This window comes from Felis catus, chromosome C1, assembly GCF_018350175.1.
Source record: "Felis catus isolate Fca126 chromosome C1, F.catus_Fca126_mat1.0, whole genome shotgun sequence".
NCBI lineage: Eukaryota > Metazoa > Chordata > Mammalia > Carnivora > Felidae > Felis > Felis catus.
Window position 1 is genome coordinate 19,542,899 of NC_058375.1, and position 27,584 is coordinate 19,570,482.

The 27,584-nt window shown below is 43.1% G+C and overlaps 1 protein-coding gene and 1 long non-coding RNA gene across 8 annotated transcripts in view; one reads left to right on the top strand and one right to left on the bottom strand.

Annotated features, from left to right (window-relative positions):
- The window catches only part of LOC111561696, a 25,969-nt gene extending 20,713 nt beyond the window's left edge, over positions 1-5,256 (bottom strand). For 3 of the 4 annotated variants that reach the window (XR_006584059.1, XR_002744367.2, XR_006584057.1), the window contains exon 1: positions 4,670-5,256. This is a non-coding gene — a long non-coding RNA (uncharacterized LOC111561696). The remainder of the gene's footprint in view (positions 1-4,669) is intronic. The other variant, XR_006584058.1, reaches the window with a different exon arrangement.
- PDIK1L (PDLIM1 interacting kinase 1 like) lies at positions 3,907-17,278 on the top strand. 4 transcript variants are annotated; one of them, XM_023258331.2, is made up of 3 exons: positions 3,907-4,079; positions 6,776-7,077; positions 13,160-17,278. In XM_023258331.2, exons 2-3 carry the CDS (start codon positions 6,793-6,795, stop codon positions 13,898-13,900), a joined length of 1,026 nt encoding a protein of 341 aa, XP_023114099.1. In that variant the 5' UTR covers positions 3,907-4,079; positions 6,776-6,792; the 3' UTR covers positions 13,901-17,278. The 4 variants fall into 4 exon arrangements, with proteins under 4 accessions (XP_023114099.1, XP_003989729.1, XP_006934487.1 ...); XM_003989680.5 differs by lacking the exon at positions 3,907-4,079 and adding an exon at positions 4,426-4,577; XM_006934425.4 differs by lacking the exon at positions 3,907-4,079 and adding an exon at positions 5,249-5,574.
- The last annotated feature ends 10,306 nt before the right edge of the window (positions 17,279-27,584 follow it).

Below are 27,584 nucleotides of genomic sequence, written 5' to 3' on the forward strand. Positions count from 1 at the left end.
CCTGCCACAAGGGGGCAGGATTGCTACATCCAAGTTCCCACCTGTCTAAAACCGTCATTTAATTTTTTGAGCATAGTTGTCTAACTTGTTATAATGGAAAAATTCAGACATATACCAAAGTAGAATAGTGGACCCCATGTACCCAGCACCAGGTTTCAACAACTATCAACATTTTACCAATCTTCCTCCCTCTTTTTGTTTGCTATACTGCTTGTGGGGTTGTAAAGCATAGCGCAGACCTCATTACACTTTATCCGTAACACATCCATGTGCTATTCTAATTGAAAAAGGCTTTTATTTTCACAGGCACTATGCCATTATTGCACCTAACGAAAAAGGACAAGAATTCCTTAATTTAACCTATCAGTCCATGTTCAAATTTCCCTGATTGTACCAAACATGTCTTTTGACAGTGGCTCGCTTGAATCAGGATCCAAATGAGGTTATTGCATTTGGCAAGTGTCTTGATTTTTATGCTTTAACGTTCTGTCTTCCTTTTGAAATTTCACACCATGAATTTGTTGCAAAAACCAGGTCACTTGTGTAGTAGAATGTCCCACATTTTGAGTTTGGCTGATTATGGCTGATTTGTCTATCTCCCTTATTTCTGGTAAACGGGTAATTAGATCTTGGCTTGATTAGACTCAGCTTCTTTTTTGCTTTTTAAGGCAACAATATTTCTTGGAGAGCGCTGAATCCTGGTGATGTTAAGTTTGATCACTGGGTTCAGGCACTGTCAGCCTAAGCTTTCCATTACAAAATTCCCCAACACCCTTTATCCAATTGTTTTAGCATCATTTCATGATCCTCACCTAGACTCATTACTTCACTAAGGTTTGCAAAATCATGATTTTCTAATCCTATCGTTTCTTTTGCATTTATTAGTCGGAGTTCTTCTACCAAAAAAATAACTTTTACCTACTATTTGCCTACGTACAATATAACCGGAGGAATGACCAGAAAAAAAATGTTTGATTATTTCCCTTTATCAATGTTCACAGTAATTAGTTGACTCCCTTTAAAACTCCATGGGTAACAAACATGCTGTTTTCCTTAAGTATCATTATTATTAACTAATGGGTTTTTATATATTTTATGTGTTATAACCTACTGAAGTCATTATTGTTCTTTTAATGCCGAAATTGTTCCATCTTTGGCCAGTGGGACCCCTTCATATCGGTTCCTCAGTCATCCTTACGTGACCCCAATAGTCTTTGATGGCTTCCTGGCTTCCAGGCATGAGATGATCCAGATCTGGAACCAGCCATTTATCTAAGGAGCCTTGATTCTCTTTGCTTTTTACTTTTTTTGAAACTGGAAAATGGTATGTGGAGATCAAATCTGTGCATTAGGAGTGTTTGTTACTACTGGGTTCGTGATTGTTTCTAGGCCTTTTCAGCAGAGAGCTAGAAAACACATTTTTTAAGAGGACAATATGTACTTTGTTCATTCTGCTATCTAACTCAGATCTAAAATTATCCTAGGCTTAATATTTTTAACTTTTTCTCATATGTTGAAATTCTTGATGCCTAATGACATTAACATGCTTATTGACTTGATCTTTAAATATCTATCATAGTTTCAAAACAGCAGTGTCAATATTACTACTAACAACGAGACTAGAAAGTGCAATTTAATATTTGTATGCAGTTCTAGTTGTCCTTCGACTATATCCCATTAGGGAAATACAGTCAAAATACATATAAAGCCACTTGAAATGATTTTCTCTGTGTAGTTTTGCCACCAATCTGACATGTAATGGCTCATTTGCTCCCATCTGTTTTTTATTTTTGTGGAGTGTTTTATTCTCTTTACTTAACTTTGTTTTATAAATATGCAAAACATTTACAAGTTTCCAAAACAGTCACTGTATCATAAAGTACATTCACAGAAGTCTCATTTCCGTCCCTGCCCTCTCCATCTCACAAAGGCAACCATTTTTAGAAGACTGGGGTTTATTCTTCCGTTGTCTAACTTGTAAATATAAGCAATTAATGTATATTTACATCACTCCATTACTTATACAGAAGATAGCATCTAAACACTATTATGCATTTTATTTCACTAACAATATATATCGACATCACTCCAGGTTAGTATGTTTATTGGTATATGTAAGAAGTCTTTCATATATCTTTTTATAGCTGCCTAGCACTTTATCCTGTGCATGTACTGTAATTTATTCAGCCAGTTCTTTATTGACATGTGAGCAGTTTCCAGTGTTTTGCTGTAAAAAATGCCATAATGAATAATAGCCTTGTGCACACCGCTTTTTGTATTTTTGCCAATGTATCACTAGGACTGATTCTAAGAAGTTTAGGATTTGGCCTAGGATTGCTGGGTGAAATAGTAAATATATACGGAGAGTGGCTATGTGTTGCCAGATTTTCTTAATGAGTTACATTGTTTTGGCTCCTCACAAGCAATGTAGTACTATCCTCAGGTGTGTTTTGGTCCCATATCAGATAGAGGAGGCTTCAGAGACGAATCATCGATAGATAAGATTCCTGTCCCCAGGAACTCTGTCTAGTGAAAGTCCTATGGGCAAACAAATAATGTTGTAACTTAATAAGCCAGGCAGATCTACCCTGAAGCTAATTGAAGCTTAAGCTTGAGTCCCCTATAGAGACACTTTCCAAGGTCTCAGCAGTGTGTTCGTGGAGCCATTCTGTAATGTTTTTCCTGAAGAGATACCCCAATTATTTAAGCTTCAGCCTCCGTAACACGTTGATTTCACCTCACTGCCTATCTTTGGGGGTTCTGGGGATGGATTTCAAGTCTCAGTTCTGCAGTCAGCGTCAGATGAGGGATTCCTGTATTTACCGACACAACAAAAGGAAAAAGGCTCTTCTGACCGGAAGAGATACCCCTCTCCTGATTCTGATCAGTTACCCACACAGGTAATAAGCCCTTCCATAGTTTCCCTCTACTTTCAAGGGCAGAAACAACCTTGGCTAGCGTCAGTATTCCCAGCAGACAGCTAAAGAATGGTAGATGGTACTTACAACAAAAGTCTGAACCGATTATAGAGCCGGGTATTGTTGGGTTTGGGGCAGGGTTGGGGGGGGGGGCGCGGGGAGGCAGTTACACCAGGAGAGTGGGTATTCAAAGCACACACACCCCACAAAAACACACCATTTGGTCAAATAAGGCAGAGGTCTGTTTCCTCACCTGTAAAAACAGGATTAGTAAACCTGCCCTTGTGAGGTTTGGTCAGGATTAGTAAAGCTAATTTCAAGACCTAACCCAGTCCCAGACTCTCGGGAGAAGGTCCATAAATAGAGGACAGAAAATAAAATGGGTAAGCGGTTGATCCTTGAGATTGGTGACAGGGATGCTTTGCACATCGTGCCAATGCACCACTGGGAGGAGGAACAGCCACTTTATTGACAAATAGTAGATGCAGAATAAATTGGCAAAGAAGGAACGGACGTTTCTGGCGGCTGCTTACTGATCTGTGTAACTAACTGAATAATGGATTGGTCCGAGCCTCTGAGTCGCTGACAGTCCCGGGCTGGCTGTCAGGCGACTGAGGGCCGGGATCTGACGGACCGCTGTCAGTCTGGCCGCGAGAGTACAGCCGTCTTCGCGGTCCATCCCGGCCCCGGCTGCCTCGGACCGCCGCCCGTCGCCGCTCGCGGGTTGGATCCGGACTCCACGCGGGGGCAGCCGCCGGGCAGGGCGCCAGGGGCCGGCACCGCCTCCCCTTCCTCTCGGCGCCGGGCAGGGCGCCCCCGACTCCCGGCGGCCGGGGCCCGGGAACAATGAGGCGCCGGGTTCTTTAAGGGAGATACCACCGCGCCGGCGGGGCAGGGGACGGCGTCCTCCCAGATGATCGCACCCAGTCCCGCGCCGCCGCCGCCTGGGCAACTGCACCGTCCGCAAACATGGCTCAGTGACTCTGACAAAAGGTGCAGCCTCCCTCCCGGCGGGGCGGACGCCAGGCCTCCCAGCTCGGGCCGCGCCTCCCCGCGGGCCCGCCGAAGAGCTCCGCGTCCCGCAGGCACCCCAGGCCCGAGCCGAAGAAGATGCACCAGGCGTTCCGCCCCAGCGACCCCCGCACACCTGCCCGCAGCTCGGTAGGTGGGAAGGGGGGCGGGGAGGGAGCGGGGAGGCCGCGCCGGGCGCGCGCACCCCCAGGCCCGGACCTGCTGCCGCAGACCATCCCAGGGGCCGCGGGCCGTGCGCGCCCGCTGCGGCTTTACGGATACCGAGTCCCGGCGTGCAGCGGCCTCCGCGTTCCCGGACCCGGCCACCCCTGCGGGGAGGGGCACTAGTGGTGCGTTCCGGGGCGCGCACACCTTCGGCGACTCCCGGCTCCTGAAAGCCTCGGGAGAGGGAGGAGGACGGCGGAGCGCGGGGCGCGCGCCCAATAAGGATGGCGCTCGGCGTCCCGGCTCGCGCTACGGAAAGCCGGAGGGGGGCGGGGCCGCACGGCGTAAGGGGGTGTGTCCGCGCGCACCACGGGGGCGCGCGCCGGTCTCTGACTGGAGGCCGCCGCGGCTGAGGCGCGAGCTGCCCGATAATGGCGGCCTGCAGAGCCCGTGAGAGGGAGAAGCGGCGGCGGCTACCCTGAGGTAAATCTGGCCCTTAAGGCCTGGCAGAGAGGCCCTGCTGCAGAGCCGAGAGCCCTGCATGCGCCTCCCTCCCCGGGAGGCCTGTCACAGACCTGTCAGCGGAGTCCTCCTAGGGAAGGCCTCCGGCCCGCACTCCTCAGGCCACCGGCCCCGGCTGCGGCCTCCCTTTCTGCCCCTGGCCTCCTGCCCAGGCTCTGGGCCTCAGCCGCCAGCCCCAGGAGTCAGGGCAGCTGCAGGACTGGCTCCTCGGGGTGAAGGGCCTCGGGAGGATCCCCTCCGGGTTTGGTCAGGACGCCGCCGAGGAGGGGGAGGGCCTGATCCTCGGCCAATGAGCGGGGCGCTGAGCCGCCGCGTCGGGCAACACCTCTGCCCAGGGCTGGCCCTTCCCGGGCCCGGCAGGTGTGGGGCCGGGCCGGCCGGCGGCCCGGCGCTGGGCTAGCAGGGCCGGCGCGAGGGTCCGGGAAGGGCCGGCCGGCCGCTCAGGTTCGCATCCAGGGATCTCATACGCGCCCTCCCTCCCGCTTATTGGGGTGCCCTTTCGTGTGGGGGTACGGGCCAGCCTGCAGGCCACGAGCCACTTTGACACGGATAGTAATGGGCGATCCACGGAGAGCGGGAAAGAAAGGCTGCTGTGGACCTGGGGCACGGATTCCGTGGCAGGAAATCAGACACTAGGAAATGCAATAGGAATTTGAACGGGGGGGGGGGGGGTTCCAGTTAGAGGAAGTGGGACGAAGAAGTAATCTCAGAAGCTTTCATTTTCTTTATTAAATCTTCCCTATGGACTTAGAGTAGCTGGACCCAGTTTTTCAGGGTCAAGAGTCAGTAGCTTCTTGTACCCCCCAAACTGTCCGCTGTGAAGATTGCACGATCTCTTGCGCATCGTGGCCAGCTGCAAATGAGATTTGTTCCCGAAGCTCGTGAGAATCGCAACATTTTTTGGAGAATGAGGTGGCATGCTTTCGACTTTCTTGATACAACTCACGAGCATTTCTGGGTAGGGCCTTTGCTTCTGCCTTTAAATGATTTTTCAAGTTGAAAGATCTCTGCCAGAGAGCCCCTTCATGTGGAGGAGAAGGTTTTGGTGGCAAAAATGGTCTAGATCTAAATAGCTGTTGTCAAACTCACCAACAGAAAGGTAACCATATTCTAAGTAGCTTGTTTTATTTTATTTTGTTAAGTTTATTTATTTTGAGAGAGCGCGAGCTTGGGTGGGAAAGGGGCAGAGGGAGGGAAGGAGGGGGAGAGAGAGAGAGAAAGGGAAAGAGAATCTTTAGTAGGCTGCATATTCAGCGCAGAGCCAGATGCAGGGCTCAATCCCAGGATTCTGGGATCATGACCTGAGCCAAAGTCAAGAATCTGTTGCTCAACCTATTCAGCCACCCAGGCGCTTGCTTTATTTTTAAAAGACCATTTTTCTCCACAAACTTTCTTTTCATTTATTTTGCAAGAAATGAGGAAATAACATAAAATTAAATTAAGGACATATACAGTTTGACAGTTTACTTAAAAAAAAAAAAAAGAACAACTACACATTTTCAGTTCTATATGTAATGTGGTTCACTTTCAGTCCTTAAGCCCAAGCCAGGTGTTTGTATTTCTAACTGTGGGGGTTTTTTGTTTTTGTGTTGACATTTTTATGAACTTGTGTGTGTGTGTCAGCTTTAAGGAGAAGCTGGAGTTTTGTTTATCATTTTTACTTACTGATCAAGAAAAAACAAATTTTTTGGTTTGTTTTTAACAGTAATATTTTGAAGCAGTTTGTGTAAGAGGCAGTATAACGTAGTGGTTACAGTTATGAGGGTCAGAGCCGGATGACCTGGTTTCAAATCCCAGGTCCACCAGTTGGTAGCTGTTTGACCTTAGACATGTTGCTTAAACTGTGCTTTAGTTTTCTCATCTATAAAATGACCATAATAGTGTCTGCTTCAAAATATTGTTGTGAGGATTAAATGAATTTAATATTATAAAGTGCTTGGAACAGTTCCTGATACATGGTAAGTACTACCTAAATGTTAGCTGATTTATTATTATTATTATTATTATTATTATTAAAATATTTAGATTTGCCTAAGTTATAACAGTTACCCTTCAAGCGGTACAAACAGTGAAACAGATAACTAAATCATACATAAGAAGGTATATAAGCCAGTAAGTATACTTAATTTCAACAGAGCAAACTTTGTTGATTTTTCCAGAAACTTTGACCTTGAAGATGGTGAGTAGCCAGCCAAAGTACGATCTAATACGGGAGGTAGGCCGAGGCAGTTACGGTGTTGTGTATGAAGCAGTCATCAGAAAGACCTCTGCACGGGTGGCAGTGAAGAAGATTCGATGCCATGCACCTGAAAATGTTGAATTAGCCCTGCGTGAGTTCTGGGCCCTAAGCAGTATCAAGAGCCAACATCCAAATGTGATTCACTTGGAGGAATGCATCTTACAAAAAGATGGGATGGTGCAAAAAATGTCCCATGGCTCTAATTCTTCCCTTTATTTACAGGTATGTGTGGTTGAATGGGAAATAGAAGTGACTTGAACATAGCATTGGTCAGCAAAAAGAGAAATAAAAGCGTCAGATAAACTTGTACTTTTAAATGCAGGTGTTTATATAGTTAGGAGTAGATAGGGGTCTGCCAAGAACTGAGTAGATGTTTGCTTTAAAACAAGGTTTTATTTAAACCTATGATGCAAATACCTAAAAATAACATAAGCCACCTGTTATGCCATGATACTTGCCAATCTGCATGGGAATGGGGCAGTGTAGGAACTAGAGAAGTGATTGAGATCAGAGTCTAATAAATTCATTTATTTGAAATCAATCTTTTGGGGAACTGAAGACAGAAGAAATGAAAACTCCACAATCAATAGCAGTACCCATATAGATAATTGGGCATTTCTTTATAAATCAGTAGTTTGAACAAAAGCCTCTGCTGTTTTAGAGGGTTACGTGGTTTCTTAACCATGCAACTCCAGTTAATTTTCATGAGGTATGTGGCATAGCACTTGAATGTTATTAATAGTGCTAGTAGCTAACGTTTGGGTTCCTACTCAGTTCTGTGTTCTGTGCTAAGTGCTTTAAAGGCAGTTGCTCAGAACGGTCTTGTGAAGGTGGTATTATTATTATCATCATTACAAATGAAGAAACTGAGGCTTAGAATAAATAATGAATTTATTAAAGTCGCCTATCTAGCAAGTGACAGAATTGGAAGCTGAATATAGGAGACTATCTGACTGCTAAAACTTGTGCTCCCTTAACTTCCAAATTACTCTTGCCTCCAAATTACTTTTTTTGTAGACCTGGAGAAAGCATTAACATAGGAAAACAGAAAAGATTTGCTAGATTTTTTTAGGTTGGCTTCTGACATAGATCAAAATCTCTAGGAGGCCTATACTTGCTGCATAGAAAAGGTATTTAAAACATAGGTAGTTAAAGGCCCAACGAAAATTTCTTAAGTCCAGTCATTCTTGGAAAAAGAAATAACTTTCTATGAGTATGTCTAAATTCAGAATTTACCATCAGGGTACAGAAGTATGATTTTAAAATAACAAAAGCTGGGGCGCCTGGGTGGCGCAGTCGGTTAAGCGTCGGACTTCAGCCAGGTCACGATCTCGCGGTCTGGGAGTTCGAGCCCCGCGTCAGGCTATGGGCTGATGGCTCAGAGCCTGGAGCCTGTTTCTGATTCTGTGTCTCCCTCTCTCTCTGCCCCTCCCCCGTTCATGCTCTGTCTCTCTCTGTCCCAAAAAAATAAATAAACGTTGGAAAAAAAAAAAAAAATTAAAAAAAAAAAAAAAAAAGCTTTTGGACTAGGAACAACAAGGGAGACAAACACATTAATCTGTATAATTAGAAACCTGCAGGTTTCATCATATGGTAAACAAATATCAATCTTGAGAACCTAATTTATATCGTAGTTTAGCATGCTCTGCCATGAAACCTCTTAAGGCAGTGACTATAAAGCCCAACTATTTAGCCTCTATTTGATTTATTATTTACATTTCTAAAAGTGCTTATTATGTCCGTTGCACTGATAGGAAATATTAGAAACAGTCTCACCACATTCCCTCTTAAAAGTGAATAGGACCTTGCTGAACTTTGCGTTGAATTTTGGAGACCAAGATATATAATCTCTCTTGGACTACAGATACAAAGACGTTTAAATAAATGACTTATTGCTGATGGTATCCTTGATCCAGATCAAGCAACCTTCATAGTAACTAGGCATTAGGTGGTCTTTCAAGGCTTTTTTTTAAATTTTTTTTTTTCAACGTTTATTTATTTTTGGGACAGAGAGAGACAGAGCATGAACGGGGGAGGGGCAGAGAGAGAGGGAGACACAGAATCGGAAACAGGCTCCAGGCTCTGAGCCATCAGCCCAGAGCCCGACACGGGGCTCGAACTCACGGACCGCGAGATCGTGACCTGGCTGAAGTCGAACGCTTAACCGACTGCGCCACCCAGGCGCCCCTCAAGGCTTTAAGATGTAAAGTACTTCCAGACTTGATTCAGTGATTTTTTTTTTTTTTAATCTAAAGCACCTTTTTATTTGTACTCTTACATCTTTGAAAGCTTGGTAGACCTGTGTTCGACTTGTAGCACTTTTGCTAGCTGTATGACCTTGGCTAAATAGCTCATGTCTTCCTAGCATCTGTATCTTCAGACGTAAAATAGAAATAATAATTTTTACCTTCCATGGGAGTTGTCAAAATTAGAGATGATGCAGGTATAATATTTGGCACATAGGAAGTACTCAATAGTAGGTCATTGTTAAAATTGTCTTTTCTATGGATTTATTTAGTTCACCAGACATTGATCAACACATTTGGCAAATACCTTCTCTAAATTTACGTCTGATAAAAACAATTAAATCTATAATGTGACCACAGAGTCCCTATCCCTGGCTTTCTCATTCTTTACACGAATTTTTGTTTTTCTCTGTGTTTTTCTAAGTATTTTCCTTGTTCTAGAAGATTAAACCAGTTCCTAATAGCTAAAAACCTTACCTAGAAGAAAATGTAAAACAAATAATTAACAGAGGATGTAGTCTCACCGTAGGAACTTAGTGGCCAGTCTGTATAATTTATAATAAGTGTCGTGAATGAGAGGTACAGGATGATATAGGAGCATATGATAGAGAACCGGACATAATTCTGGGGTTCAGGAATTATGAACTTTCAACTGAGGGATACCTGGGTGGTTCAGTTGGTTAAGCCTCTGACTTCAGCTCAGGTCTTATCTCATGGTTTGTGGGTTCCAGTCACACGTCAGGCTTTACACTGACAGTGTGGAGCCTGCTTGGGATTCTCTCTCTCTCCTTCTCTCTCTGCCCCTCCCCCACTGTCTCTCAAATATATATACATACATACACACACACAGGAACTGTTTCAACTGAAACAGTGGAAACATGAAAGATAAAGAGGAGTTAGCCAGGTAAGTGAGTGAGAAAACTTCACAGCCAGAAAGAACTGTACGTACAAATATCTTAAAGCAAAAAGTACAAAACATTCTAAGAAGTGAAAGAAGATAATAAGGCTATACTATACTGGGAGAGTTGTTTTAGATGAGACTGGAAATATCAGCAAGGTTAGAGGATCCCATAGCCCATGTTAAAGAGCTTAGATTGTATCCTAAGAGATCAGGGAAGCTATTGAAGGACTTGAGCCAAGAGAACCTATGGCTGATGACATCCTCTACACGTGGAAATAAGCAGATTGGGCACTGTACTTCTATAGGTCTCAACCAGTGACCCTCAAACTATAGCCCTCAGCTAGTTTTTATATGGCCCAGATGCTAAAAATAGTTTTTACTTTTTTTTTTTAAGTTTGTTTATTCATTTTGAGAGAGAGAAAGAATGTGAGCGGGGGAGGTGCAGAGAGCTAGGGAGACAGAATCCCAAGCAGGCTCCGCTCTGCCAGCGCAGAGCCTCACGTGGGTCTCAGTCCCACAAACTGTGAGATCATGATCTGAGCTGAAATCAAGTCAGGCACTTAATGGACGGAGCCACCAGGCACACCTAATTTTTAGCGTTTGTTTTTTTTTTTAATGTTTATTTATTTTTGAAAGAAAGAGTGTGGGAGGAGGGGCAGAGTGAGAGGGGGACAAAGAAACTCCTCGCTGTCAGCAGAGAGCCCAGAGAGCCTGGTGCAAGGCTTGAACTCACAAACCATGAGATCATGACCTGAGCCAAAGTCAGACACAACTGACTGAGCCACCCAGGTGCCCCCAGTTTTTACATTTTTAAAGAGTTTTTAAGAAAAAGAAAAAAAATGAAAAAGAATATGAAACAGAGACCTTATGTGGCTTATCAAGCCTAAAATATTTACTTATCTGGCCTTATTCTAAACCATTCTTTGAATGGACTTTGACCATTACTTATCTGGCCTTTATTCTAAACCATTCTTTGAATGGTTTAGGACTCTGCATTGCTCAAAGCTATTTAGGAAGTTTGATTTTGAGAGTAAAGACAGAAGAGAGGAAATGAAGGAGTGATGACGCTGGTCTTTAATCTCAGCATATTTAGTAATAGTGCACTTGGTAAATAATTGTGTGATCTGTACCTTTCTAGACTGTTCTGGCTCACTGGCAAACACATACAACAAAGAAAATGCATGCCAAAGACATCTGCAGACAGTTGCAATTACAGCTGTTTGCCATTGGGGGAGATGGCATGAAAAGGTGCTCTTTGCTTCTGCCCTCCAAAATGACAAGAGGACGTACTAGTGGACTTAAACGTAAAATTAGCAGTTCATTCATTCTTTTAAAAATTTTTTTTAATATTTACTTATTTTTGAGAGAGAGACCGAATGCAGGTGGGTTAGGGGCAGAGAGAGAGGGAGACAGAATCTGAAGCAGGCTCCAGGCTCTGAGCTGTCAGCACAGAGCCCAACGCGGGGCTCGAACTCACAGGCCATGAGATCATGACCTGAGCCAAAGTCAGAGGCTCATCTGACTGAGCCACCCAGGTGCCCCCCCAGTTCATTCATTCTTTAACAACTCTTCATCTTCCCTACTGAGCTTCTATTCAGTGGGTTTGAAAAGGACACTATGGGACAAATGCTTTCAAAGCACTGTATCTATATTTTAGAATGACAATTCATATTCAGTGAAGTAATATTCTTGAATTTAAGGTAATAGAGTTATAGTTAGATAATCATAACAAATGAAATAGCAATTTGTTCTAGGTTTTCAGCTTGTATAAAAGAAATCTACAAACTCAGATTTGAATTTTTATTTCAAAATGTAAATGTTTTTTTATAAATTGGTTTTAGAAGCCTCCAGTGATTGCCAATGTATTTGCGTTCTGCCTGTAGAAGTTTATGAAACAATAATGTCAGTCTTTATTTTTATCAGTGGCTACAGGAAGGCTTTATTTCTGTAACAACTAGTGTTCCTTGATCATTTTTCTCTTAATATCACAGATTATTTGATAGTGTATGTCCAGTGAACAAGAAAGTTATTTCAGGCCATTTAATTGAATAGAAATTCCTAATGGATGTTTATATCCCAGCTGGCAGTCTCCCAGATCTGGCTGCTGAAACTTTGACTTTTTTTTTTTTAATGTTTATTTATTTCTGAGACAGAGCATGAGTGGGGGAGAGGCAGAGAGAGAGGGAGACACAGAATCCGATGCAGGCTCCAGGCTCTGAGCTGTCAGCACAGAGCCCGACACGGGGCTCAAACTCATGAACCATGAGATCGTGGCCAGAGCCAAAGTCGGTTGCTCAACCAACTGAGCCACCCAGGCGCCCCAAAAACTTTGACTTTTTCATGAAGCTATTAGCTAGGTGGGTAGAGTTCAGCTCCATTAACACACACACAAAATGTATAGCCAGTTGGACACTTTTCAAAATAAAACTATTGATTGAGTGATTGATTGTAAGTTCTGTACCCAATGTGGGGCTTGAACTCATGACCCTGAGATAAGGAGTCCTATGTTCTACCAACTAAGCCAGCTAGGCACCCCTAAAGCTATTTAATTTTTTAAAAAAAATTTTTTTTAATGTTTATTTTTTTGAGAGAGAGCATGAGCAGGGAAGGGGCAGAGAGAGAGGGAGACACAGAATCTGGAAGCAGGCTCCAGGCTCTGAGCTGTCAGAACAGGGTCTGATGCGGAGCTCCAACTCACCCACCATGAGATCATGACCTGAGCTGAAGTCAGATGCTTAACCGACTGAGCCACCCAGGCACCCCAAGCCATTTTATTGAAGTTTAAAATAAAATGCACATATAAAAGCACTGACCAAATAAAACATTCATGGAATTTCCACTTAAAATTGGGAGTCTCACTTAACCAGTCACTTATTTTCTATAGCTGAATTTTAATTTTTTAAATGTTTTTTATTTATTTTTGAGAGAGAGCGTGAGCAGGGAGAACAGAGGGAGAGGGGACACAGAATCCAAAGCAGGCTCCAGGCTCTGAGTTGTCAGCAAAGAGCCCGACGCAGGGCCCAAACCCACAAACTGTGAGATCATGACCTGAGTTGAAGTTGGACCCTTAACCGACTGAGCCACCCAGGTGCCCCTATAGCTGAATTTTATAAATTGTGCAGATGATTGTAATCCATTTATTTTTTCCCTCTTATAGCTTGTAGAGACTTCATTAAAAGGAGAAATTGCCTTTGATCCCAGAAGCGCCTATTACTTGTGGTTTGTGATGGATTTTTGCGACGGCGGAGATATGAATGAGTATCTGTTGTCCAGGAAACCCAATCGTAAAACTAACACCAGCTTTATGCTTCAGCTGAGCAGTGCTCTGGCTTTCTTGCATAAAAACCAGATCATCCACCGAGATCTTAAGCCTGATAACATCCTGATTTCTCAAAGCAGGTTGGATACCAGTGACTTGGAACCCACACTGAAAGTGGCCGATTTTGGTCTCAGTAAAGTTTGTTCAGCCTCTGGGCAGAACCCAGAAGAACCTGTCAGTGTAAACAAGTGTTTCCTTTCCACAGCGTGTGGAACAGATTTCTACATGGCACCTGAAGTGTGGGAGGGACATTACACAGCAAAAGCTGACATCTTTGCTCTGGGGATTATCATCTGGGCAATGCTGGAAAGGATCACATTCATAGACACAGAGACAAAGAAGGAACTCTTAGGGAGTTATGTAAAACAAGGAACTGAGATTGTGCCCGTTGGAGAGGCGCTTCTGGAAAATCCCAAAATGGAACTTCTCATTCCTGTGAAGAAAAAGTCTATGAATGGGCGAATGAAACAACTGATTAAGGAAATGCTGGCTGCAAACCCTCAGGATCGCCCAGATGCTTTTGAACTAGAACTCAGATTAGTACAAATTGCATTTAAAGATAGCAGCTGGGAAACGTGACACATACATTGTTTGCAAATATCTCGGATGGTATGCTGCTTATGTTTTCACAGTGATGCAACAACATAATGTGGCTGAAAAAGAATATAAAAAGCTAAACTCCACCTTCTAAGGGTTTAGATTTTATTGTGGGGTGTTTTTTTTCATTTTTCTTAAGTCCAAGCTGGCCATTTTGTTAGTATGTTTTAAGTGTGTATTACCAATGTGGGTGTACATTTTTTAAAATGATCATTGGAAGTTTGGCAGGAAAATTCTCTAAGAGCCAAGAGGAGAAGAAAGTCCAGTTTTCTGGAAATAAGTCTCTAAGTATTTTAGACATTCCTTGTCAGTATTAGGAATTTCCATGGAAGAAGAGGTTTGCATGCTGGTAATGCAACCTTTGAAGCTTTGTAAAGGAAACATATATGTATATATTTATGTATATGTAAGTATGTGAATGTGTGCATTTTGCATTCCATATGAAGAAAATGCCACTTCTGTTTAAATTATTTGATGTAGGTTTGGGTTTTTGAGATTTGCTGGTGAAATCAGTGATGAAAAATAAAAGAACCTTCCCTCATCTTCCTACCCTGTCCTTCCCTCTAATGAAATCATACCACATTTTTTATTTTTGTAATATTATACAGCTTTTTTTTAAGGCATCATTTTGGAGGGTCTAAAATTATCTAACTAAACATAAAATTAAGTGATCCAAAGCTGCTGAAGTATGTTTGAGCTCTCCAGTGCCCTATAGCTGCAGGAGTTGAATTAGCCATGCAATCATGTGGTAGCAGGTTGGCAAGGACCTTGATTCAATCACCTTCTTTAAGTAACCAAGCATTCAATTAACCAATTAAACCACTGCACTGGAACATGTCTGCACTTGAGCATCTGCAATCTGATATAAATCTGAACACAGGATTCCTCTGTTTCTGAAAACTTTGCTATATATGAACTGCCCTACTTGATATATTAATTTTTGATTTCAAGACTTTGTCTAAGCCTCAGCATAAAGTTGAAGAAATCAAAAGAAATCTACCCTCACATCGCCTGCCCTGATATGGTCTCTTGTGTAATCACTGGAATTCCTTTCATTTTAGCACTAATGCTATTTTCTCTTGTCTAATTTGACACAGTAATGATAGTGATATGGTTGTGTTAAATGTTGATCACCTTTTTCTAAAGTGGGAGATGATACCTATACAGTGTGACAAATGGATAAAATATTGTGGCATCAATTATATCTTTCAAGTAGAAACATTATTGATTTTATACAATCACACTTGGTATGGTCTATGTAAAAAACCAATAGACTGTTACTTTTCTTGAAGTTAGTTTGATTTTTAACCCTGTATGGTTGTCTCCAGTTTGTTTTCCTATATACATGCAGATAATTAAAATCTAAGGAAAGTTTTCCTAAAACAGAATATTAGCCTTTAAGGTTAGATAGACTTTAAGACCATTGTATCTAGGTTAGTCTTTATAAAGCACTAGAATCTTTGGTCAAAGTAAAAAAAAAAAAAAAAGTATTAGAATACTGAAATTGTTAATAGTTTGCATAGTCTCCTCGCTTTTTTTTTTTCTTGAGTTTTTTTTTTTTAATTGAAGCATAGTTGGCACCCAATGTGTCTCCTCAGTTTTTTTGAACTTCTACAACTTTTGGAATTTTGCTAACATAATTTTTTCCTTAAAGTGTATTTGGGGACTAGAGAAGGTGAAAAAGCACAAAAAATTAGAGTATATAAAATTTCTGAAGTATGTGTTACTTGATCTGGAAGTTTGAAATTTGGACTGAAAGGCTTTATTGAACTAAAGCCTTTTATTATTTTTTTTAATAAACCTTTTAAAATAAAAAAGTCATATACTTTTAACATCACTTTCAAGCCAATAAATACAAGAAGCTTTTTGGAAATTAGAGGTGGAAATACACTGGAACCTCATGACCATTGACCCTCTGGATCACCAAATTACTGTAACACAGATCTGGCCAAGGGGATTGAGTTATCGGAAGTGAAAAGTATTCTAGTGTCACACCAGTAAGGTGGCACTTCAGCAGAGATTCATGATGATTCAGGTGATAGCATGCCGGTGCTTCATTTGCTCTTCAAATATCTATGTGCTTAGAGTCATGGTTCCCTAAGTACATAGTTTTGGTCTTGCTTCATTTAAAATAGCTAACAATTACCTATTTTGAAAGATTTCACCTGTGAAGTGGAAATCTTTCTTTCATTGGCAGCAAAGGTATGAGGTGATCAGGAGGTTTCTTCTGGAATTTTCTCAGTCCTTGTATTCTAAAATAGCCTATGATACCAAGCAAAATGATAGTAAATTCTTTGTCTCTATTTGTTCTTTTGGTCAGGAGGTATTTATTAAGTACCTACTGTGAGCTCAGCACTAAAGGTCAGTTGATAAAATGACAGTTTAAAAATGGTATATAACCCTACAAGCCTTTTCCAGCCAGGATTAAGAAATAAAAGGTTAGCGATACTTGGAAATTCCTGGATATTTGCTAGAGGAAAAACGAAAGCGAGAATTTGTGCACAGTGCCTTGCCCATAATAGGTACTCAATAAACAATTATTCCTCAGAGTCTCTTGCCATGGTTTATAGTGTTTTATGAAATTTGTCTTAATTGAAAAAAGACCAAATATTTCAAATAAGCTCATAGGCAGCTGTGGCCAGTTAAAATATGGGGTTGTACAGTTAGTTCCTAGAATGTTATTTTGCACTAGATGTCACTTAGAAAGATGGGGTTCCTGTAGATTTTTGGTGCTAAGGGATACTTTGTCATTATGATGAAGTAAGTGTTAAGTGTCAGATAAATAGCACACTGAATAGTTCTTTCTGCTGGTCTGTTTTTTCCTCTTTGTTGTTGTTGTTGTTTTTAATTGTAAAATGTTTATCAATCAAACTATTGTAGCAGCTACAAAATAATTCACCAGCATGACAAAATGGTCAAAAAATAAGTCATCAGCACTTCAAAAATGAAAGCAACTTTTGAAATTTTCTTTTAAAATTGTCAAATATATTTTATGAAGAATTTATAAAAGGGGGAAATGATTGTAATTTATTGTTCATGACTGTTTTTTTTTAAATAAAGTGAGTTTCAACAACAAAAAAAAAACCTGAAATTCTATATTGCTGATTTGGTGGCTCTGTATAGTTCTGTAGTGCTTTACTTCATGAACATAAAATAGAGGGTATAAAATTTGAAACAATGTCATTTTCAGCCTTATCTATTAAGTGAAACTTTCTGTAATAGAAGCTATTACTGAGGAAAAGATGATTGGATTACAGGAATTTCAGCATTTCAAGTTCTCTAAAATTTTAATGCTTACTCTCTTGCTGTATTTGTCAGAAGAACTTATATTGCCTGAAATAAATGTTTTTTTTCCATTAATCTTTCTATCTCCTTAAGCTGAGGATGCATCCCAGACTCAGAATGAAGTACAGTAAATGTACCAAGAGGAAGTCATTTTTCAATCCATAACTTGAAACCATGGTTTCCTTTCTGTAAAGTCATCTGGCCCGCTTTTTTTCTTTTATAGGTTTTATTGTGTATGTCTTCTCCAGAATAAACAAAGTACTGAGGATACAGTGCACTTAGTGGCCCAATAGACCAGCAGAGGGAAAAACTGGAGGCAGAAAACATTAACGCTACATGTGATCCAGCGGCAAGTAGGAACTTAGGCATCAGGACTTGTGGCTGCTTCTGACTCTGCCACCTTCTCCTGGCATAACCTTTGTACACAGGCAAATTTTGCTTTCTGTTTTGAGACTAATTTTTTAATTAAATCTTAAGCTATAAATATTTGTATTTACTAGCTCGTTTGTAATCCCTTGCAGTTTACAAAGAGCCTTCACGTGGTTTTTAACATATCTTTGCGGTGGGTTTTACTTAAAATAGGGGCTGGTTTCTTGATGAAGAAATTAATAGTAGTACACCAGTTAGTGAGGTAATGGTAAGGGTTTTAATGCCTAATCTCAGACTCCAGCTGGAGTTTTCTCTAATAACAAAGCTTTATCTTTCTCACTGAAAATGACCCCTGGTTGTTTTGGTCTTTAAATTTAAATGTTGCTCTCTTAGCCAACCAATCATAGATGTCCTCTAAAATGCAGTGTAATGATAGACAGTTGGTTTGTGGTTAGATAACAACTTGAGAAAACCTACCACACCTCTTGAGGGCACAGTGCTGTCTTGCGTCTTTTAAAGGCAGTACTTTCTCTTTTGTAATGATTTCTCATTGGTTAGAAGAGAATTGTAAAAAAAAAAAAAAAGATGTCTTTGACTTCACTCTTTCGGTTCCTGTTCAGCCCTGGTATTTCAAGCTTAACTTGTTCTGAGCAGAATTAGGTAACTTGGTATTACTAAAGGCATCATGGCCTAGAGGCTGAAGCACAGGTTCACTGTAGCAGATCTCCTACCGAACACTCGGCTTTTGCAAATACCTACATAATATGTGGCATTGGGCAAGTCACTTCATTCTGAGCCTTAGTTCCCTTATCTGTAAAACTGACATGATGTATTTACATTTCAGAATTTTTGTATGGGTCAGAGATAATACACATAAAGTGCCTCGCATAGTATCTGGTACATTAACTTCTCAAATCGTCGCCATTATTGTTAACTGGGTTCTGATTTTGACAATATGTTGAATGAATGAATGGGTTCCCAATAAGCCAGTCTTCAGCTGTGGCTTTGATTCTTCTCCCCTTTGGGATAACGTGATGAAGGCATTACTTTCCTCAGGAAAATGTTTGCCTGTAATTTCAGGGAAAACTTTGGGGATGATGGGTACGTTCATGGGTTTCATACATAGAATTCACCAAACTATATACTTAAATTTATGCATTTTATTTTACATCAATTATACTTCAATAAAGCCATTTAAGTTTTTAAAACACTGATGCCTAGGATCCATTTCATATTAATAAAATGAGAATTTCAGTGAGCAGGGCATGCACGTTAATATTTTTTAAGTATTAGTAATTCTAATGTGAAAACAGGTTAAAATAGTGCAATTGAAACAATACTGCTCAGACTGTGGGATAGGCAGAATAAGTCCTAGTGTTTTTTATTTATTTTTTTTCAACGTTTGTTTATTTATTTATTTATTTATTTATTTATTTTTTGGGACAGAGAGAGACAGAGCATGAACGGGGGAGGGTCAGAGAGAGAGGGAGACACAGAATCAGAAACAGGCTCCAGGCTCTGAGCCATCAGCCCAGAGCCCGACACGGGGCTCGAACTCACGGACCGCGAGATCGTGACCTGGCTGAAGTTGGACGCTTAACTGACTGCGCCACCCAGGCGCCCCAAGTCCTAGTGTTTTTTAGATTCGCTTACCTCCTCTAACAACCAACAGCACAGACCCGTTTCTGCACCCCATCCCAAACTCAAGTCCCTATCCTCACTCTCAGACTGTCTACCTCATAGTAGAACAGCAGCTGTGTTTCTGAGAAACAGAAGAGGTAATGCATTAAATCACTATCAGGTACGTTACTCAAGGGTGGGTATTCTTAAGCAGGAATCCAACAAAGGAATCCAGGATTGTCAGTGGACCCACTAGAATTGTAAGCAAAATTTTATGTGAATAAGCATTTTTTCATAAGAACAGTTCATAACATAGCAAATTCTTTTTATGTTTGTGTATTCTTGAGAGAGAAGAGGGGAGAGAGAGAGCCAGAGAGGGGCAGAGAGAGACAGGGGGAGAGAGAAATCCCAAGCAGGCTCCACGCTGTCAGCACAGAGCCCAACTTGGGGCTCGAACTCATGAACCATGAGATCATGACCTGAGCCGAAATCAAGAGTCGGACACTTAACTGACTTGAGCCACCCAGGGCGCCCCTTAACAAAGGGGCACATAAGGAACTATTGCAGAGAACTTTGGGTGCAGGGAAAATGGAGTGGATATTGAAAAGAATGGACACCAAAGAGATTGGAAAGCTGAGTCACAGATGAGCCCAGGGCAGGCTGGAGTTGACTGGTTGACAACCATTCTTGTCTAGGTCTACATGTCAGAACACTACTCTGTCTGCAGAGGCTCTGGTCCTTCTCCAGCTGGCTAACTAATGGGCCTGCTCCAGAGACCTGTCTTGGGCCATGCCTTTTCCAGTCTAGCAGGCAGGACTTCCGGAAGCTGGTGCAATCTGGTGGACCCTCAACCCCTCTGCTGTAATCACATCAAAAGCAGTGGTTCTCCTAGTCTTTCCCAAAAGAACGTCAGGGCCCGTGGGCTACAATGGGCTGTGGAGAAGAAAATGTTCTTTGAAGATAAATGACATGTTTACCTGGGCCCACCTTTCAGCCTAAGCCCAGTCCTTAGAGAAGAAACTTCCTGACTTCAGGATTTCTTTTAGACACATAGGACAAAAAGAATCAAATAGGATGGTATCATTGGCCTTCAGAATAATTCATTACTGTCAGTACTCACTTGGGATAATTTCTACGAGCCCTTGCAGTTCTAAAATTTAATGATACAATTCAACATGGAAAAGTACTAATGAAAGGGTTGTGAGATTTACAGAGGACGGTCACGCACATCCCTGCCCTCCATTGAGAAAATAAAACATACAATGTATCACTATAAATTTCCTCGAAGACACCAAGAGATAGGAAGCATCATATTTCTTCATCCTCCTCAAACAGCCAAGATTAGAGGGAACTTCTCCAGAATTATCCCTAAGACTTGGAGAAAGGCCTCTGATCCTCACGCTGTCCACTAAGATGCTTATGGACCAAATCCCCACAGTCCAGCCCTATTTAAACACCGGAGCCGGAGTCACATTCCATCCAGTTAGAAATCTTGCTACCATGGGTCAGTTGGAGCTCAATTCTCACAGAATCAGCCTCGGGTCCATCCCCTCGGTCTCAGGAGCTAGTTACTACCTTTGCTGAGGTGGGTAGGGTTGCTCATTGCTCTGTCTTTCAACATTTTGAGCCATTTCGTTGCCCTTGAGACTTGAAACGCAAAGCACTTGTCTCTCCACTGGGACAAACGAAGCCCTAGACCTCAGTAGAGAGGGCGCTATCGCCCTCTTAAAATGGCAGCAGGAAAACTACCGGTCCAGAAAATTAGCCCTACTATGGGCCAGGCACTGTGTTAGGTACTTTTTTTTTTTAAGCTTACTTATTTATCCTGAGAGAGACAGAGGGAGAGAGCGCGAAGTGGGGGAGGGGCACAGAGGGAGGGAGGCAGAGAATCCCAAGCAGACTCCAAGCTCTCAGCTCAGAGCCTGCCCCGGGGTCTGGAGCCCACCAACTGTGAGATTATGACCTGAGCCAAAATCAAGAGTCGGGCGTCCAACCGACGGAGCCACCCAGGCAACCCCGTTAGGTACTTTTTAAAACTATTTTATTTATGTACGTTAACTGGAATTTAAATAAAAACTTGAAATTACAAAAAAAAAAAAAAAAAAAAAACAAAGTGACAATATTTGGTTTAAAAAACTAGGGGTGCCTGAGTGGCTCAGTTGGGCACCCAACTCTTGATTTTGGCTCAGGTCAGGATCTCTCAGTCTGTGGGTTCGAGCCCCACGTCAGGCTCTCGCTGACAGCGCGGAGCCTGCTTGGGATTGTCTCTCCCTCTGTCTCTGCCCCTTCCCCTGCTTGTGTTCTCCGTGTCTCTCTCTCTCTCAAAATAAATAATCAAATAACATTTTTAAAAATAAAAAAATTTTAAAGTGATAATAAAACTATTTTATTCACAAGAATCCTCTCCCAGTTTACAGATGAGCTATAGGGAACTAATAACAACCCCACTACATAGGGGAGATTAGTAGTAACAGCTAAAACACACCCTGCAGTTTAAAAAAATGTTTTTTAAAGTCTATTCACTTTTGAGAGAGAGAGAGAGACAGAGTGCAAGTGGGGGAGGGGGCAGAGAGAAAGAGAGACACAGAATCGGAAGCAGGCTCTAGGCTCTGAGCTGTCAGCACAGGGCCCAACGTGGGGCTCGAACTCATGAGCCATGAGATCATGATCCGAGCTGAAGTCAGACACTCAACTGACCGAGCCACCCAGATGCCCCAACACCTGCAATTTTATGTGCCAGGCCCTACTGCACCTGTTCTACCTGCATTGACTCATAGAATCCCCCAACCCTGCAAACTGCCTACTGTTCTTTGCCAGTTTACAGGTAAAGAAACAGAAGTCCAGGAGAGGGTGGGTAACCTGCCGGAGGTCTACAGTTCTCTCAGGATCTGAGCCTAGGCTCTGAGGGCCCACGACGGTGGTCACTGCTTCTTCACTGCGCTGTGGCAAGTCACAAACTAAAGAGATCATGAAGATGCCCAGAAGGACTATTTCGGGGCACGTATGTCAGGAAAAAGAGAGTGGGTGAATACTATGTGATCAGATAATGAAAGGTCCTCAAAGACAAGCAGAGGAATACAAATTTGTGATCAGAGCTAAAAAAAAAAAAAAAAAAACTATTGTGTCTTTTTGTTCTAGCATTTGCTCTCATGCACAGGCTCAGAGCGCCTGGGTAGATCAGTCGGTTAAGCATCAGACTTTGGCCCAGGTCACGATCTCAGGGCTTGAGAGTTTGAGCCCCTTGTAGGGCTCTGTGCCGACAGCTCAGAGCCTAGAGCCTGCTTCGGATTCTGTGTCTCCCTCTCTCTGCTCCTCCCCCACTCATGCTCTGTCTTTCTCTGTCTCTCAAAAACAAATAAACGTTTAAAGAATTTTTTTTAATTCATAATTTTCAGGGCGCCTGGGTGGCTCAGTTGGTTAAGCATCCGACTTGATTTCAGCTCAGGTTATGATCTCACGGTCATGGGATCAAGTCCTGTGTTGGGCTCTGCACTGGGCATGGAGCTTGCTTAAGGTTCTCTCTTTCTCTGCCCCTCCTGCACACAAGCACTCCCTCTCTCTCTCTCTCTCAAAAAAAAAAAAAAATCACAATCTGCAAGCCAGCCCCTTTCTGAAATCCGAAGTCAAATCACATTACTTATGTAATCCTAAAATCCTTAAACAAAGAATTTAAAGTGGTGTGGGGGGGGTAGTACCAGCACATTATTGACGGAAATAAATGCATATTGTCAATGTCAACACAGGCTTCAAATAATTCCTACAAACTTCTAGGGAAATGCAAGCTGCTCACAGTGAAAAATAACCAAACACACAAGGTAACAAGGCACCACGAGGGAGAACACATAGAACTGAGAGGCGGTAGAAACAGAACTTCAAAGATATTGGGATCATCAGACACACAACATAAAATAACCTTGATATATTCAAAAACTAAAAGAGAAACTTGCTATTATGTGGGAACTAGTAAACCTGAAAAAGAACCAAATACAATTTCTGAAAATGAAAAATATGCTAATTGAAACCGAGAACTCAGCAAATTATTAGGTTAGAATGGCCAACGTAACAATTGAAAAAATATTCAAAGGCATAGAACCTATAATTTCCAAATGAACAGAGGCAGGCAGTTGGGGGTCGATCCCAAAGATGTTTAAAAAAAAAAAAAAGAGGGGGGAGTACAAAAATACAATGCCCATTAGAAGATGAGAAAAGTAAATAAAGATACATTAATCTCAATGAATGAGTTTAGAGATAAAGGATGTCAGACCAAATAAAAGAGCAAAATCCAATGATGTTCTGTTTACAAAAGGCAGATCTAAGCCATCTTAGAAACTGATAGATCAAGGAAACAAATACCCAGTAAGAACATAGGAGATTTTAACCATTTAATTAATAAGTTCTGTAAGTTCCAGTCATCTATTTGTCTATCCCTGCTGTCAATACTCCATGGTCCCCATTACTGCAGAATTAAGTAAATTACAAGCCAGCTTGTATACCATCCTTGGCACATAGCAAATGCTTAACAGATATCAATTATAGTAGCACCAGAAACTCACTATGTGACTTTACAAAGTGTAGCCACTTCACCTCTGTGAACCTCAGTTACCTCTTCCAAAAAGTGGCCATATACAGGAGCCCCTGGGTGGCTCAGTCGCTTAAGCATCCAGCTCTTGATTTCAGCTCAGCTTAGGTCATGATCTCACGTGCAGTTGAGCCCTGCCTTGGTTCTGGGCTGACAGCATAGACCCAGCTTGGGATTCTCTCTCTCCTTCTGTCTCTGTCCCTCCCCCGCTCTCTCAAACTAAATAAACATTTTTTAAGTGACCATATAATAAGTTATGTTTCCAAGTCGCCTTGCAAACCAAATGAGATAATGTATGTGAAGATATTTCATAAACTACAGGAAAAAAAAAAACAGAAATGAAGGAATTACTGCTCTTACCGGTTAACTGGCATTACAAAACACCAAGCGTCCAGGTAAACAACTATCAGAGTGGTCACCAGGGGGAACAGCAGCGCTAAGGAGGTCCAGGATGTGCAGTGAAATGCCTGGCAGCCGTGTGGACCCTGGGGCGATTGGAGGTTGGAAAAGAGAGTCCCAAGGTGAAGGCGAATCAGAAAGGCTCCTTGAAGGGTGAAGCCTGCCCTCTGGTGGACGAGCCTGGGATACTTTGCTCAAAGGCAAGGTGCCCTGTGCGTGTCCCTGGGAAACCTCTCCCCAGTCTGAGCCTCTACATCTCGTTGACTCAACCGACCTGCTTGCTTCCTGTAAACATTGGAGGGTAGAGTGGGATAATTTGGAAACAAAATTATCACTGTGGCCTGTGTCTCACGGTGCCAAACTCACCTAATCTCAGAGTATTGTTGGGGGCAGTCTCTAAGAAGTGACCAACCACAGGGGCACCTGGGTGGCTCAGTCAGTCAGGCGTCTGACTTTGGCTCAGGTCATGATCTCACAGTCTGTGAGTTCAAGCCCCATGTCAGGCTCTGTGCGGACAGCTCAGAGCCTGGAGTCTGCTTCAGATTCTGTGTCTCCCTCTCTCTCTGCCCCTCTCCTGCTCACACTCTTTCTGTCTCTCAGGAAATAAATACACATTAAAAAACAATTTTTTTTTTAAGTGACAAACCACAGATGTCATGGAAGGGACTTGGCCTAGGCTCCTGACAAGCCATGTCTTTCAGATCACTAGGGCGGGCAAGGATGGCCACTCTAGCTGTGGCTGAAACCTCAGGAGGCCGAGGGGGAACCGACCACTCAGGGTCTAGGCCCTTTATGGAGAAAATATTTACTCCCAGTCTCCCTGGAAGGCACTTAAAAAATTATCAAGGCTCTGAAACTAGTGGGTGCTTAATTATTTCAAACAGAGCAGAGCTTAAATTTCAAATAGAGTAGAAAGACGTGTTGGGGGAGCTGCTCAGAAGCCCCCTTCAGGGGGTCTCTGGAGGGGGCTGGAGACAGCAAATTGTTCCTGGAGGCTGGGTGTGTTCCAAGAATAATACATTGCTGAGTTCTCTGAAAGCAGACCTCGAGACAGAGCTCAGGCAGAAGATGTTTATTCGGCAACAACCCCTATGAAAGAAGGGGCAGGAACCAGGCTCAGGCAGGGGAAGAAGTCGAACTGCGATGCAGGCTGGCGAAACCTCGCTCTGAGGTCCTGGCACAGAGCTCTGGCGTGAGCATCGCCAGTCGGTGTCCTGCATCGGGCTGGAATGGCCAGACCTTCACACCCCATCTCTTCCGGTCACCACGCACAGGTTGGGTATGACCTTGTGTGAGGGGGCTCTCAGCAGGCGAAGCCCACCCTAAAGGAGGCGACAGCTTCAGGCCGACTGCACTTGCCACAGATGGGCAGCAAGCCCTTTCTTGAAAGTTACTGTCGGGGCGCCTGCATGGTCCAGTGGGTTAAGCTTTGACTCTTGGTTTCGGCTCAGGTCGGCATCTCACGGTTTCATGAGTTCGAGCCCTGCATCGGGCTCCGTGCTGACGGTGCAGAGCCTGCTTCCGATTCTCTCTCTCACCCTGTCTCTCTGCCCTCCCCCGCTCACGCTGTCTCTGTCTCTCTCAAAAGAAACTTAAAATACAAAAAGAAAGAAAGTTGGGGTCTGCCACAGACCGTGGTGGAGCTGCTTGAATCCACTTCCCCATAAACATTCGAAAGGCAGCTCCTTCAGGAGTCCACTGGCCAGGGAGTCCCAGGAGGAGAAACTCGGAAGAGGAATTTTAGTGGGGCGAACTAGATCCCCCACTGCTGCAGATGGTCTCAGGGCCACAACGGAGACTCCTGATGTCCCTCCTCTTCTATCCATTCTAGATCGGCTCACACTGCCCCCCCCCCCCCCAGCTGCCACTTCTGCTGGCCTCAGTGGCTCACCTGGTGGCATGATCCAGACCCTCATCCTCAAGGAGCCTGAGCCCCTGGTCGCCAGGGCCTTCTCAGGCCAGGGTTGCATTACGTGGTCATTTACAGTCACAACTGGGCCAGGGACCACCAAGAAGCACCCAGGTAGGTCACCTGGAATCGACTGTCCCAATTATGGAACAGCAGCTTTATTCCTATTCATAAACAGAGTCAAACACCTCTGCCACGACAGTGACCCCTTTTCTTAACCATTGGTTCCTAGATACAAGAAGCTCAGAACACCCAGGAGGCAGACGGAGCTTATAATTCAATGCAAATCCTTTTGAGAGCGAGGACCTCTCACCCAGCAGAGCCCAGAGTGGCAGGGCTGGGACGTAAAAGGTCTTCACTGGGTTATTAGAATAATAGCAAATGGGATCGCTCCTGCTTTCACCCCTTGGTTCCTGTTTTCTTCCTATGGGGACACAGTGTCACGTAAAAGTCTTTGAGTTGGTCGATGCTTTGGAATAAAATTGCCCATCAGTGTCATTGATGTGCCACTTGGGGCCAAAAGGCCAGATCTTTATACCCTCACCTTCCTCAATCACAAGTTGGGGGGCCACCCTAGGAAGGGCTTGTCCTTGAGTAAAGGGGCTCTCAGCAGCAGAGGCAGACCCTGAAGGAGGTGACAAGCACCGACAGTTGGCTGACCGCACCGCCCACAGGTGGGGACAGTAAGCCACTCCTTGAGGGCACATTATGAGGAAAGGACCCAGATTATCCACACACACCCACTGTTTGCTTTTTCCTTAGACTTGCTCTCCTCAGGGTCCCAGACAACCAAAATAGTTATAAGAATCACATCTAGACAGCTCACCTAGAGGAGGATAGAGACCATTTCTCCCTGGGTCTCCTTGAGAGTGGGAAAAGTTCCCTAGGCTCCTGCAGCAGACTTTCCCTTGAGTCTCACTGGCCAGAAAGGGAAATTGTATGGTTTTAGAAGGCCTTCTGGGACCTGAATTTTGCATCACTCGGTCCCAAGACCTACCCTCTCAAGGGACCCTCTCGAGCCCCCTCCACAGTCTCTCCAGGGTTTCTTCAAAACCCATCCATGAAACAAGTATCTTGAGCACCCACTGAGTGCAAGGCCTGATTTGAGGCACTCAGGATATATCAGTGAATAAAACAAAGGTCCCTTCCTTCACTGAACTTACACTCTAGGTGGGGGAGATATTTATGAACGTAAATAAGTAAATTATTTAGTATGTTAGAATGTGCTAAGTTAAAAAAAAATAAGTAGATGCAAAGAAAAAGTAGAACAGAATAAAATGTGTTGCAAATACTGAAGAAAGATGCTGGAGAATTATTAAATAAAATGGTCAGGGGAGATCTCACTGGGGTGAGAGCTGAACAAAAGCTTAAAACAAGCTGAAGGAGTCAGCAAAGCAGAGATCTAAAGAGAACGCATTCCAGGTAGTGGCTCAAAGCCCTAAGGTAGACAAGGTCGTGTGGTCAAAGCATCTGGGGCAGAGTAGCTGAGAGGGAGGACAGCCAGA